The sequence below is a fragment of the Mastacembelus armatus genome, chromosome 6 (genome assembly GCF_900324485.2).
Source record: "Mastacembelus armatus chromosome 6, fMasArm1.2, whole genome shotgun sequence".
NCBI lineage: Eukaryota > Metazoa > Chordata > Actinopteri > Synbranchiformes > Mastacembelidae > Mastacembelus > Mastacembelus armatus.
This window is the reverse complement of record NC_046638.1, coordinates 19495771-19511060: the sequence shown is the minus strand read 5'-3', so window position 1 is coordinate 19511060 and position 15290 is coordinate 19495771. Positions and strand designations below refer to the sequence as shown.

The 15290-nt window shown below is 42.4% G+C and overlaps 1 protein-coding gene across 6 annotated transcripts in view; it reads left to right on the top strand.

Annotated features, from left to right (window-relative positions):
• The first annotated feature begins 540 nt into the window (after window positions 1-540).
• The window catches only part of hipk2 (homeodomain interacting protein kinase 2), a 68877-nt gene continuing 54127 nt past the window's right edge, over window positions 541-15290 (top strand). For 3 of the 6 annotated variants that reach the window (XM_026311443.1, XM_026311444.2, XM_026311442.1), the window contains exon 1: window positions 543-908. In XM_026311443.1, coding sequence (XP_026167228.1) covers window positions 890-908 — 19 coding nt within the window. In that variant the 5' untranslated portion in view covers window positions 543-889. Of the gene's footprint in view, window positions 909-15290 lie in introns of all 6 variants that reach the window. The other 3 variants (XM_026311447.2, XM_026311445.2, XM_026311446.2) reach the window with 2 other exon arrangements.

The window sequence follows — 15290 nt, the reverse complement described above, 5'->3', positions numbered from 1 at the left end:
GTGAGATTGCACGAGATTTTACAAGTGACTCTAATCAATCATTTTTATTTATTCCATAATTAAAAGAACAAGAAAAGGAGAAAGCCATTTTTCAAAAAACATAAATAAACAATAATTGTCAGCCTGCAGCTGACCTGTGGTAGGACTATAGTAGTTGCCTACTTTTTTGTGTTATTTTTTGAAATCTTCTATCTTTAAAAAATCCAAGTAGCTTTCTGAAATCTGTATACAAATATAATATGATATGTTCCTATTTATTGCCTCTGTGTTTGAATGGTACTAGGCAAATAAAGTGCCTTGTCTCTACCAGTACTGACATGTAGATACTGTTCCCTTTTAATTCACCTAGTTTCTTCTTAAGTTTACAATATTAGTTTGTTGTTTTGGGGTGTTTTTATTATATAGTCTGATATGTAGGCAGTAACTTGAATAAATGGAGTCCTACAGCATTAGTTTGGAGTCCAGACAGTGATGCGTCCCCTGGCTGCCTCCATCGAGTCGCTCGTCAGTCGATTGACTCACTGTACACCAAACTCGCTGTGCTCTGACCACTGCAACTTTTGCAGAGACTCCTCACTCCACAGACATGTCGCACAATAGCTGAAGTAAACCTGTCATCGTGGCTCATCATCTGAGCCTCCACAAATCCAGCGCAGGTTGGATCCGAACATCGCAGCCTCTGTTCTGTCGCTTCCCTCGCATCGGACCCTGCGTTTGAAAACGCCTGGATATGAATTATGAGCATTTTCCTCACTAATGAACTGGGCCAGTAATGCAGGAGACCGCGGCGACTCTCTCATCAGTGTTTCAAGATGGCAGATTTTTATTGAGTTTTGAACAGAAATCTCGCTTTATTTTTTTGCCATGAATAACAGAAACCCTTGCACCGATGGCCCCTGTATACGAAGGTAAGATGCTTGTGTAAATGTGTTGTTGTTTCTGCCAGGGGCTCAGTCACTGAGGCGACTGTGTCAATTGTGATACAATTGAATTGCGGCTGATACGGGGGGAGAGGTGCGTTGCACCCTCTGCTCTTTCTTCAGAATAACCCAGCAGATATTTGCATTGTGTTTTCTGAAGGTACAGCACGTAGACTGTCACATTTCACTGCAGCTTGAACCTTTTCTGTCTCAGTTAAGAATATTAGTCCATTCTCAGTGAGACTGTGGTGCCAGCCTGAGCTGTGTCCGTGAAAATAGCGCTGATACGGCTGCGATCCTCTCCTGGATAAGGTCAAAGACAAACCTGGGATTAAAAACTCCTCATGTGTGCAGACACCTGGAAATGTTGTGTCTTGTCCTCACGGTTGTTCCTGGTAGAAATGATCGCTCTGCTCGAAGAAGGAGAGGGAATGAAAGAGGGTCGGCGACCGATCGGTCCGAGTATCGCCGAGTGTCTATTCACTCTCGTGCTTGTATCTCTCATTATTCCACATCAGTCATGAAACTATCTGACTTTAGATGTTTCACTGCTTCAGTGCATCGATTCCCACCTTTTATATTTCTCCCGGAAACGAAAGCCACGCTTAAATACACCATATTCGCTATCGCTGCAGCATTGTGGCTGTGACTAATCCAACTGAGAGAAAGCTACACGCTTTTGGAAATTCTTTGCCATCGTAGTTTTTTTTTTCTTTTTCAGAGAGTAATTCACAGACAATGTGTTTGCTTTGCAATGTCGTTGCAAGGTGGGTTCTAAATGTAAAACAATGCAAGCGGCCCATTATAATCCGAGCATGGTCGAGGACTCTGAAATGTCCAACTACAGAAATAATAGGCTACTAATGGGTTACACAGTGTTGTACACCTTGGCCAGTACTATGGTAGAATTGATGCAGTTTGTTATATGTTGATGGCTGTAGTAATGTATCATTCAGAAGTGCTGTAGCCTGTAGAGATGCTCGTTAGAAACACAGTGAGACAAATAACCTATAACAATATTCATAAAGAGAGCAGAGCTCGGCATGCTGCATCAGTAGTTTATGCAAACTGTATGGCAGCACAAAGCAAATGATGACCCTAGATGTTTCCAATATTTATTTTTGAGCAGCCTCATGTTTAATATCATCTTTTCTGCTCTATAGTCCCTCTGCTGGTGTCAAGGGGAAGTCCTTTTTTCTGTTCAAAATTACCATAAAGAACTACTGAAAAGTGATATTTTAACACATTTTAAAATGACATTATAAAAATATCACCACTTAAAGTGGGCCCTAATTAGAAAATGTAGGTTATGGAATAGCATACTATAGAAAATACAGTATTGTGAAGTACAAGAAGATGGCAACAAACTCTTCACTAAGTGCTTTTAGGTCCCTGTGGCCATATTGTAGTGATTTTTCATTAGGGGTGTTGAAGCTTAGAAGCATAGCTGAAGACACTGGTGTTTCAACATAAAAAGGAAAGTTGAAATGAGACTCCTATGCAAAAGGTAATTAGTGTAAATTACATTCCCTGGCTTTTCCCTTCACCACTGAGAGGAGGAGAAGGGAAGAGAAAGAGGCGGCAGGGGGAATTAATTACCTTGCCTGTCCTCCTCAGTGTTGGAAAGGGCTGTTATGTAGAGCAGTCATGGAAATGACCAAAGTCTCGTGTGGAAAATAGGTTTGGGGGGCCCTTCACATAGAATGAGACCAGCTATTATGGTGATTACTCACCCTTGGCTATAAGGCAACTAATAACTTAAATCCACATGATTAACTACTTCCTTTAATAGTTTAAAGTGAGGAAAAACATTTTTTCTTTGCTGAGAATGTAGTTTCACAAATACAGTAATTTATTAGGAGTTATTTGTTAAAACGCATCTTATTGTGGTCATTGTACTAGTATCATTTCCCTATTGGTTCTGCCTTTTTTCTGCTTTTGATGTGTTTGCCTTTGGTCCTTCTTGGCCCAGAGAAAAGGCCATCAGGCAGGCCTGCTGGCAGACAGGGCATGGTCTGATCACCCTGGGAGCCTGGTCTCATAACTGAAGCTGACACCTTGATGGATGTCCGATGAACAGAGCAGGTCCAGCAAGCCCCAGCTGTGGAAAAGCTAATATTCAGACATCGCCTAACTCACTCTGCCTGCCTGCTCTCTTGCCTGGCTAGATACAGGTGGTGTGGAGTGCTCATGTGCATATGTCTCTTTCTGTGGAGGAGCCAGTACACATGTGCTGTCAACCATGTGCAGGGCAGGCCTGCGAGAGGATTAGACAGCTGTAGAAATGGGCACCAGGCAGAAAGGCAGCTTTATTTGCAGATCTGTCTCTCTTTGGTCAACAATACTATTCCAGGGAAGCTTCATTCATTCCTGCCTGGAAAAATGGAGTATGACTCAGAAACTGCTGATGATTACGATTATGATGACGATGATGGTGATGATGATGGTGACAGGCGCCACATCATCACACGCAGATTAATGCTTTATCCATCCACATAGCCATTATGCATTAATGCAACTTTGAATTACCTTGTGGTTTCCGGGTATGGGGAATGCTTCAAGCCCCAACTAAAGGAAGTTATTCCATTGAGGAACGAGGAATAGACAAAAGGACAGAGAGAGCAAGACTTTCTCAGAATCTCCCCTCAACACTGGCCTTCTGACTCCCTCTTCCCCTCATGCTTGTTTGGAGCCTCTTGATTGATATCTTCCTCACAGGCCATGTCCCAGGCTTAGAGACCAAGGTTGTAGCTTTTTAAACTTTTGATTAGAATTGCAGGAAGAACCCTGGGGGCCTTTGGGGGCCACAACAGGGCCACACCCCATGACCGAGACAGGGGATCTGTGGAGGGTCTCTCTTCCTGGCTGTTACGACAAGTGGGGTGATGTGTTTAGCTCTTCACAGTCCACAGTAGAGAAATAGAAATGCCTGAGGATGGAGGATAGCTAAACAGTAGTAAGAGATGGTGATGGTTAAATAGCTTTTCACAGAGTCATCCCAGTCATCACTGCACAAATGCTGATATTGTGAATGTTTATCTGTTGTTTTTCACTTTCACTCAGAACCAGCTTTGTTCTGTTTGTTGACCTGATACACCTCCTTATGACTTGTTTGGAAGGGTGTTTGCTCAGAAAGGGTTATGAAAATGGATAAGCTGCCTTTAAAAGTATCGCTTTTGCATTATTCAAAGCTTCCTATCTGAAAAGGAAGTGAAATCCAGTGTTGGGGAATTCTTTCTACTATTGATTTGTTGAAGCATTTAGTAGAAGAAACTGAGGATTTAGAGGGAGATAGAATCTGAGTTTTGTATAAGATGAGGTGCATGTGTGTGTGTGTGTAGCTCTCCATTGAAGATGGGGGAAAATGTGAGTTTGCCGATGTGCTGAAATATTTCACAGGTGTGATCTGAGGGTTTTTGGAAACAGGATGGGGGACTGGGGATGTAGTAAGGGAGGATCAGCCTGAACTGAAATGACAGATTAGTAGAGGCCAGTTTGACACAGGAGACCCAGCTTTGAATATGAGCAGAATACCTGTGGCTATTTCAACTGGCTCAACTTTTCATATACTCTTTTCAGTAAAATTCTCAGGAGTAAAATTGCCTCCAGTAGTCGATTGTCATTCGTCTGGCTCAGTTTTTTGTGTGTAGGAAATTCAATTGAGATGTAAGGGGACTTTGCAATTCTTATTTCCTCTTCAGTCAATAAGCCTCCTGTTTTAGTGCTTCTGCCATATGTTGCAGAGTTCTCTCAGAAATGACTGAAAGCTGGGCTTTGAGGTCCTTGAAGCAGGAGACTACCTCAGCTGCTGACATCAGTTAGTTCTTATCGAAGAGGTAGAGAGAACCTGGCTGGGCTGGAGCCTCAGCCCTGTCGATTGCTTACACAAGGCATTTCCATGTAGGTTGTCATGCATGTATGAAGGCCTCTCCCCCCTGTGCTCTTGTTTCACACTGTCTGGTGTCAGCTTGTGTGGAACAGCTGACTCCAGCTCTGACTAGCAGCATAACAACTCCAGGCTTTGTTAGGGAGAAAACTGGCATAACAAGAATTGTACTGCAGCTTTTTTGGCTTTTAGTATAGTTTGCAAAAATCAGACACCTGCATTCAAACCATCCTGCACTACTACTCCCCCTGTTTTCTCAACATGCCTTCTGTCTCCAACAAGAGCAGATTGTCCTGTATCACAATACACTGCTTCTAAAAAATATTTGGTCTCCCCCCCACCTAAACCCTCAGATATCAATAACAGAGTCACGACCTGCGTGGCACTCACCAGAGCATGTGACCCTGAACACCCCCTCAACCCATTTTTCACTCTCCTCCATCCGATCACAGATACAGGACACTTCCTCAATGGAAAAAGACTTTATTCAGGAGAAACTTTGTCTTTTCTGCTATAACTCTTTTTTAATGCCATTGACCATTGTGGAGAAGATCTGTACTAATTTTCTTGTCAGGGTGTGTATGAAACCATTATGTGTATGTTCTGGATGCAACCATGACATAATACACTGTGAAAACAAACTTCTCCCAGGGGACAGTAAACATATCTACAGTATCTATCTATTTAAAACTTGACACCTACTCCTATGTGATGACACAAACACACCACAGCGCCTATTTTTGCTGGAATTCACAGACAATTTGTAGTATTTTTGAGATTTTTGATATTAAGCGGCAGATACTGTTTTTAAAATGGATTTGAGGCATTTTGTTTTCTGGTTCTGAATAGGGTGCCATATTATCTAGAGAGATGTTCACTTTCCTGTATGTGAGGATCAGTGTCAGAGAAGAAAATAGATGATGTCAGTGTTAGTTTTAAATAACCTCATCTTGCTAAAAGTAATGTAGTAACCACTCTTAAGCTCCAGCATGAGAGGAGCATCTATTAAAAAGTATGATGCTGAGTTTCTCTGTACCTTGTAACACATCCATTGCTTTGATCTCCTATGAGAGCCATGGTTGAAACAAAGGTTTGCAGTGAATAAGGCCTTTTGTTATCTCTGGCCTATTAAACAATAATTACACTGGGATTCCTGCAGTATAAAGGGCACTTTATATGCTGGGGGTGTCGAGTCATTTTTTTGTTATGTGAATAATATTGCACAGTGCAGCATGGGCATGATCTGCATTTTACTTGAATGCCATATATTGCATGCGCACTTTGCAATCTCTCATCATCCGCCAATGACCCCCACTGATCCTCCTGCCAACCGCCCACCCCACATATCCCTGCCCCACCCCCCACATCTATCTCTTATCTGTCCTTCCATCCCGCTCTGTTTGTTGATAAGCTGAGAGGCCACTGGCCAGCACACATGGTGCCCATGTGACACTTAAGCAACAGCCTGATGGCCAGATTGGAAGCCCCCACATTTGTGTATGTGTTTGTGCATGTGTAGTTGGAGGCTGGTTTGGGAAGAGATCTGGCTACTGTAGCTTTTTTTCTCCCTCTAATCATGACCCCCACCCAAAAGCACACAGACTCCCTCATCACTGCCTGCCTTTCTCAGTCCAGCCAGGTTTGTCTTATTACCTCGCCCTATCACTAACCTCCCAAACGAAACCACAGGCTTGCTTTTGGTGCACATTGTCCAGGGTTTTAATCCTATTGTTTGTCATAATGTCCCTACCATACCAGTCTGTTTGACATTGCACTCTCTAGAAGAGAGCTGAGATGACTGGCTGTTTTTATCACCGGCTCATTTATTCTTTCAATGGACATGTGTGCATGAAGCTTGAAAAAAAGTTGCACAAAGCTTTGAATGTCATGCAGAGACAACAGATGATGTAAGGTACTGCAGCTGGATGGTGAGGGCAGCTAGTACTACATTCACTGACACTTCATTTAAACAAAGGATCGTAACCATCTTTTCATGTTACATGAAGCGTAGAGTGAAAAATGGTTTGCAGTTTTTAATCAAGCCTTTCATAACCTCGTCATTTTTTCTCCTCTTCTGAGGGAACGAGACAGGGTGGGAGGATACAGAGGATACAGAGGGAGAGAGGGGAAGTGTTTACAGACACATATTATAATGAGCAGAGAAGTGCTGAATTGCACTGTAAGATATGTGCTTGCGTTCATTGACACAGACACATCACAGCAATGGGCTCTACCATGTGTGGTCAGCCAACATGGACTAAGTCCCCCTGCTAGCCCCATCACCACTCCTGGCTCCGGCCCTTCTCGGTCATGGAAGGGAAGTGGAGCGATGGGCGGCTGCTGGCGGCCCCTTCACAGATGGCTGCAGGTACAGTGCTACGCTTGGCTGATAACCAAAGGACTTCAAAGCTCAGACGAGTGCTCAAGCCCCTTTCTGTCCAGTGCCAAGAGGCAAAAGGCATAGAACAGAGAAAGGAGGCAGCAATAGAGAAGGACTGGGTAGTCAAAAGAGTCAACAAGCATGGAAATGAGCAGTTTTAGCCCTGTCCTTTTCCCTCACTCACCTTTTGAGCAATATTTGCTTTCATATTCCTTCGTGCATACATCCATTTTCCACTTTTCATCTTTTTAGTCAATCTTCTTATCTTTTGTCTCTAAATGCTGTGTGTTTTTCATTATTCTATTGCTGCAGCGGCATTCTGTTGCTAGCCAGAATTGAAAATGAAATGTGATGGTCACTTTTACAGATAGTCTCCCCTTCCTTTCAAGTGGTATCTTTTTTTTCTTAATTGCTTTAGATCAGGGGCTCTCTTAGGAATCATGTATTTCCTGTGAAAAATCAGTTTCACTAAACAGTAAACCAACAAGTTACACATCAAAAGGAGCGGAATATGGAAGTGATGAAATGAGCTGATAGCAATCTTTTGGGAATTTTAAGAATTACACTGAGAAAAGGTAGTAAAAAGTCTCTGTATCTATTTAATATTCATATATGTAGAGGAAAGGATTTCTTCGTTACTGCTGAAGGCTGAAAACCAAGCTTTTATGAGCTTTTAGGGATATTTTCAAGAGACAGCAATGTTAAAAAGTCAATGATTTAATTAGACAATCCAGTGGCTCCTCTAATACTGCACCAGTACTGACATGAGAAAATGCAGAATGTCCCAAATATAAGAAATATTTCCTCACAGCTCAAATACTGCTGCATGAATATCTCTGAAGACATTAAGTAACATTTATTTGCAGCATAAGTGAATGATTAATATTTATAATCCTTTTTTTTTGCTTTTCTCATTTTATTCTGAAAGATCTTTATATAGTGTGTAGGCATCTTTATATAGTAGATGTATACAGGCATGAACAGGCTTGTTTATCTTAGAATTCTGTTCTCAAAGGGACATTGACTGCTAGAAATATTTTTCATATGATTTTCAGTCAAGTATTATCCTTTTCATCATTATTATTATTGTAATTATTAAATGAAAGTACTCATTCATGGTAAATGTAACTATACAGGACAGCAGTACCTGTTTATATTTCTGGGCCCATGTGTGTTTCAGCATAAAAACAGGCTGCGCACCTTTTAGCTCCACTTTACTTCAAAGCCTCAGGCGCACCATGGCCAGCCAGCAGCCCTGTCTGGCAGTCTTTTGAACTGACCCCTCCATTCAGCCTGATAGACAGAGAGGAAGAGGGAGAATGGCACTGAGATAGGGAATGACAGAGATTGAAAATTGGAGGCAGAAAGAGAAGGGAGGGAGGCAGTGAAGCTGGGGTGGAGGGATGAATACCTTCTTCTTGGGGCCCCTGGGCCTCAGGGGCACTGCCAGAGGTCAGGGAGTGCTCAGGTTAGGTGGTTTGTTTGGGGGCAGGAGGTGGGGGTTAGGAGGGGGTGTTGCTGCTCATCTGAGAGGGCTTTCAGAGGTGTTGGTGGCAGTGATGTCACATATCTAGCCTGTCTCCTTCATACATCTGGGACCAGTGCTGCCCAGTAAGGCACCTGTCTCCTCAGCTCCTCTGACCAAACCCAGCAGCTGCTAACACACACAGAAATTCCCTCCCCCCAAATCACTTTTAGAGGAGCTGTTTCAGAAAAAAGGCCAATAGTTGACCTTTAGTTATGAGGTCCTGGTCTCTCTCCCTGCAGCAGAACAGTCCAGGCCATTTGTTTTTACCCCATTAGGCCTCTGTGAGAAGAGCATGTGAGCTATGTACTTATAAGCATTATCCTTAAACTATTTAGGCATAAAACGTGGCAGTGGGATGTGACGCGCATCTCAGGTAACATGGACCTCATTTGGATCCCAACATTTTAATAGCCTGGCCAAAAGAAATATGTCAGCTAGGGTAACAGACTACTAGCATTCCTCTGTTTATTTACAGTAAAGCATCTTACATTAGGATGAATCATTATTTACTGACTTCTCACAGCTTGTCTTTTCCATCTGTTAAATGTGCTCTCAGCTACTAGAGAACTGGGAGTTTAGAAATATCACAGACCACAGGAAGAACAGAACCAAACCGGCAGTTTTGAAGTAAACTTATCTTATTTTATGTAATTTGCCTAACAAAATGTGTACAATTGTAAAACCAGCAACTCTAGTTGTTCTCTTCAATGAAGCCAATTCAATTGCGTACTTCCCATACATGGGCTCTATGTACGTGGGTGTTAACCTGTTGGTCAGAATAGCCATTCCCTGCCTGGGTTTGGCTGCTATTTGTGACTGCGAGGACATTGTAAATATATAATTGGATAAAGCCATGATTTTCACGCTGAATCAGACGCAGAGGGCTGAGTTGGCTAGCCATATTTATTACCGCAGCTCTGTGGCCAGAAGGACTCAACAGCCATGTTTACGACACTCTGTCAGTTGGATTAGGGACACATATGCCTTGTAAAATTGGTATGTGAAGACATATTTCTGTGTGTGACATAGTCTTTTAAAAGCTGTGTGAAAATATACTGTGGTCAGCCTCCTCACTTTGTCAAAGACAAGAGAGATATAATAAGAGAAGCTACAGAAGGCACGAGGGTTACAAAGAAGAAGATGAAGAGAGATAAGAGAGATTAAAATAATTTATTAAGCATGCATATGGATGAGTCACCTGCAGTATGAAAGAAGAAGCGCATGTTAAGGCATTTTATCGGGTAAAGGTGTCTGTAGTTTAAATCTGCCTGCTATGTGGCCTTAATAGGTCCTGAGCAGCAGCTTCTCACACCCCACTGAAATATCACACACTCTTGTTGCCTTGGGAGGCATGTGCACCATCCCCAGCTTGCATTTGATAGTGGAGAGCATAAGGAGGTGGAGTGGGACTGACAGAGGAGCAGAAGGGGGCACATGTGGTGAGCTCTGAGTCCTGTCTCTGTCATCTCTCAGCCAGTAGAAAAAAAGTAGTCATCTTGCATCAGCATCAGCACTTGTCATTATCAGACACACTGACTTTACATTATGTCACATCTTGCTATTCAGAAACACCATTTGATTTCAACTTTCAAACATTTATTTATCTTTTGTTACATGTTAAACAAATTAATTATGTATGTCAGAACATTTCTTGGGAACTGATACTCTTTCTTGCCGCTATCATCCTTATCATTTTGCTGTTTGCATACAGCTGTGGAAATACAGGAGGTGATGGCGCTGCTTTTTGTCTGATTGGTCCCCAGTGCATGTTCAGGTTGGACTGGTTTTTCGGTTGCTGGGGGTTCATATCTGCATTTCCAAAGGGTGGGGCATAAAGATTAATCCCTCTGGGTGTGTGTGTGTTTGTGCGTATGTTTTGGGGTGGTGGTTTAATCCATGCTACTACATAGCTGTTAGAGCTTTGACAAATAGTCGAGGAAGTCATACAAAACACCACTAGACACATAAAGTCTCAGAAGTGCATATATGCTTGTCTGTGGGTACATGCATATGATACATGCATTAACACATTCTGCACATGTGTGTGGGATAGTGTGTGTGTGGGATAGTGTGTGTCCTGGGTGGATGGAAGTGCGTTTTGTGCAGGAGTGCATTATTCCAGCTGTCTTTGTTGGATATTAATGCAGCAGCAGACTTTGACCCTTATGTTTGAGGACACACCCAAAGCCCATGTTAAGTAGTCTGTTCCATGGGACAGGGCAGGGTGAAGTGATGATGTTGTCTCCTCAAAACAGGCAGGCCTCAAACTTAACATCTTTTCCCTGTGACTCTCAGTGTTTGCCCTCAGTTATTGCTGTCACTGTTTGACTGTCTCATTCTTATTTTGCACTGTTAGAATAGTAGTTTACCAACAGCAAATAGTTTTCATATTCCAAAAATATGGCATAAAGACTGTCAACTCAATTTTTTTTCCTTTGAAAGTTGATTTTTAAAATCATATTTGTTTGTCCAGGAAGAGGTTAGAAATAAAATTCAGGTCTTCAACTCTGAAAGGTTCCTTACAAACTTGATTTTCCAGAGGGCCTGAGTGAACATAAAGCACTGATATGCAGCTGACGGGAACCTGGTTCATAGTGTTTGGGCACACAGGCATGTGCATTCCCATGTAAACATCTGCAATACGTTGCAAAAGCAGCAAGTAAGGCTAAAACCTCTTCAGTGTAGATTATACTATAACACATTCAGCACACATCAAAATCCATACTGCTCCACTCTCAGATCAATGCATTATGTGGCCTTCTGCATTGTAGTCAGCTGTGTGTCATCCCCCATTGTTTTTTATGTTGGGTTACTGTTTCTTGCTTGCCATTCTCATAAGCTGATCTCATTTTAGTACATTGTGTCCAGCTGTCACTGTTGATCCTAATGACATAAGAGGAAGTGTGGTGCGGTGGGGCGTTTCTTGCTGTGTGTAAATGATAAGCGTTCAGGAGAGTGGCTGCTTATCAGGTGTGTGTCCCTGCGTGGCCCTGTGCTGTGCGCTACTGTATTCAAAGCAGTGCAGCTTGATGCATGCAGTGGATGTCAATGGTAGTGCAGTCAAGCCATGAATTAACAGGTGCCACTGGTTTGTGGTTGGGCACATTTTCAGCCCCTGTCTTCTCATTTTATGCTGCCACACATGGGACTTCTGCACAGAACAAATAGTCTGTTCCCCTTTCAGAATTGTACTTCTGCAGCAAAAGAGCATTTATTGGGCTTTTTTCTTTTTTTTCTTCCTTTTATTCTTTCTTTCTTTGTTTTGGTGGGGAGGAAGTTTGATGTTGTGCTGTTTACATTTGCTACTCTCGTGATTTGATTAATAAGAAACCCAGCTCAAGCAGAGCTACAGTGCCACCCTCCTCCTCCCCCATCTCTCCTCATCTCCTGCTCCTCTCCTCCACCCTGTGCTTGGTTCAGCGCCTGGTTAGGCTGACCGGGCAGTATAAACAAGCCAAATGTTTTTCTCACACCAGCTGCTTTATAACCACACTTACAACTTGAATAGCAGCCTCTTTATTTACTTACAGTTCCACTGGACTTAGCTTTACTTAGGTTAATAACTGTAAGTGAATAACTTATTCAGGGTTGTGTCTTAGTCACAGCTTTATACACCTCTTTGTGTGGACATTTGTGCAATAGCATGTGTGTGAATGTACTTGCTTATTTATCTATGCATGTGCACTCAGACAATTTCTGACCGAACATCTTATCTCACAGCTACACTACATGTTGTATCTTTGACTGTTTGCCTCCAGGAAGGGGAGAGCTGAGGGGAGTGTCCCATTTACAGCATGCATGTTGCTGATTTACAAACTGAGAAGCCCTGTGTCTGACTGCCATATGCCAGATAGACACTTGTCCACTTTTATGTGTTTGCAAGCAGAGAGAAACAGCCTGGCAGTTCCAACTAGTCAAATACTGTGGTCAGCTTGAGTATAAAGGCTGATGGAGCAGCGGCCTACATGACAGTATCTCCCTGCAAGCTTGTCTGATGCATGATTCTATAAATAAGCAGGGATGAGAGAGCTAAAAAGGCAGACAGGATGGTCAATAGTGGCCGCAGGTGAGAGAGACAGACTGTGTGGTGTCAAGCTTCAGCTTCCCCACTGAGGGGAGAGCAAAAGCAGGAGGCAGCAACACAAGCCTAGGCTGCTCTGTATGGACAATATGTTCTTCTTCAGTCATGCGTTCACTGTTGCGTCTCACCCCAAAGTCCTGTGTCCCTGTCCCCAATACAGGTTTACACATGCAAACTGCAACAGCAAGTGAGATGTAACGCTTTGTGAAGAGAATCTTTTCAATAGCAACCAATTTAGCTCACATGCCCCCATGCCATTCAGTCCTGCAGGCACTTTGATGTCCAGCAAAGAGTCAGGGTTGTCAGAGTGTCTCTGTCAGAGTCGGTTGCCATTAAGCATTGAGCAGACAAACCTGATTGCTGTCTCTGGATAGTCTCCTAGGTGATGGGCAGGGTCTATCCACTCAGACCTTTTGGTGCAGATTGAGAATGGAAAATTTGCTCTTTGGTTATTGATTGATATATAGTTAAAATAATGGGCTTTTGCATTGTTTCCATTACCATGAAAAAAATCTTTATATATACCTTACATTGATTTAAGCTGCGACATATATATATATATATACAAACTTATGTACAGTACCGCAATGGATGCAGGTTTTATATTAAAAGACAAAATGTAATTACAAAGGACTTTTTGGAACTTTTGGTGGTTTCTGAATGTATTTTAATCAGTACACTCTGTCATGTCTAAATGATGGGTTTAATAAAACAGAGCAAACAGAAGCAGGTCACAGGCTAGAATGTGAGGGCCACTCATGGGCCCACTCTCTATGCTCTATTCTCCTTCCCTCCCTTTCAGTCCATCTCTCACCCTCGCATGGCATGCAGAATGGCCCTGATCCTCCCAAAAAGATTAACAAACCCCTGACAGAAAAGTAATCTCTCTGAAAACATTGACTATTACCATTTCAACATGCTGCCTCTAAACAGAGGGACATGCCTCTCTGGTATGCTTAATTGCAGTGTGTGGGACACATAGTGTTCCTTTAGGTATGCTAAATGGAAAGCCTTGGCTGCTGAAGGCATTCCAACATTGTAAATGTACAACAATGGACCTTTACAGTTTTGCGCTTGGCGTAGAGTTCAGAAATGAAACTTAAAGAAGACATTTTCAAGGGAAGGTGTTTTGCACTGTGTTGTTCCTGACAACAATATAGAAGGTTTGGTTGTTCAATTTCAAGATCATAAATGTATTTAAACTTCAGTGTGGGTGAAGAGTGATTCATGAGGACTGGAGCCGCTTTCCCAGTGAAGTATAATTGGTCACATTGTTGCCTGTGTATGTTGTCATGAGATAACATTCCAGGCATTTGACCTCTTACTTTTGGTTCATTTAATTACTTATCTTTGTTCTGCCCAGTGCTCTACACAGGGGTTCTGTTTGTACAGTTTGAGTATTGTGGGAAAACCTTAAAAAGTCAAAGCTAAATGTTGTGCATTTTTAAAGATTTTTATATCTCTCTTTCAGAGCCATGCCCATGTTTTGGGGAACATGTGTGGCCTTCAGTTCAACGCACCGTGTAGGCAATGTCAAATGAACTCTTTGACCACAGTGTTAAAACTGACAGAGAGTCAATGAGTGACTCAGATTGAGATTGAGGAGGAATTCATGTGATGCTAATGCAAAGAGCAGCTAGCCTTGATCTGGCCTTGTAAAACCCCAAGCTATCCATAATCATGCTGGCAGATATGTAAGGCTGGAATTTTCCATAAGAGGAACAGACCAGCTCTGTGTCTGTCCTTCCATCTTCATGTCCATCAGTCTGTGCCTGTGATTATCCTGTCAGGCTCTCAGTCACACACTGTTGACGCTGCTCTGTGACGCAACCCATCATTCAAATTATTTTTAGTGTAAAGTCCAGGCACAGAAATTGGTAATCCAAGGAGTGACATCTGGCCTTCAGGGATTATGTGATTAGTAGAGAGCCTTGTCCCTAATAGCCTTACGGACATTCTTCATTACCTCTCTGGACAAACCGCACATACAGGAGTGGACATAAAGTCACTAGGTGTGGACATTTTCAGGCAAAAAAGTGTAAATGTTAATGATCACTTAGCTCACACATGCTCAGATATCGTGGTTTAGGGTTAAATGAATACTATAGGAAGCACAAAGATCTTAAGCCACATCAGCTACTGTAGAATACCCACCAAATTTACAGTGAGCACTAATGTGCACTGCAGCCTCAATCCTGGAGCATTAGGGCTAAGACCAGATGACCATGGATATAACTAGTAAGTTCAAGCAAGAGAGACGGACTAAATAGTTTTGCTAAATCTGAAGAGAAGGAGGAAGAGAGGTCAGGAGAATTAAAAAACAAATGAAGCAAAGTATAATGTAGGGCTGCCAGGTTCCTACTGAATTAATCATCATCACTGCTCAAAGGGCTAATAATGACAAAGTGTCCATGAATGTCCATTCCTTTCAGCTTTCTGTTCACAGAATGGAGCCCACAATTATGGAAGTCCTCCCATTTTAGAGGGAAATGGTC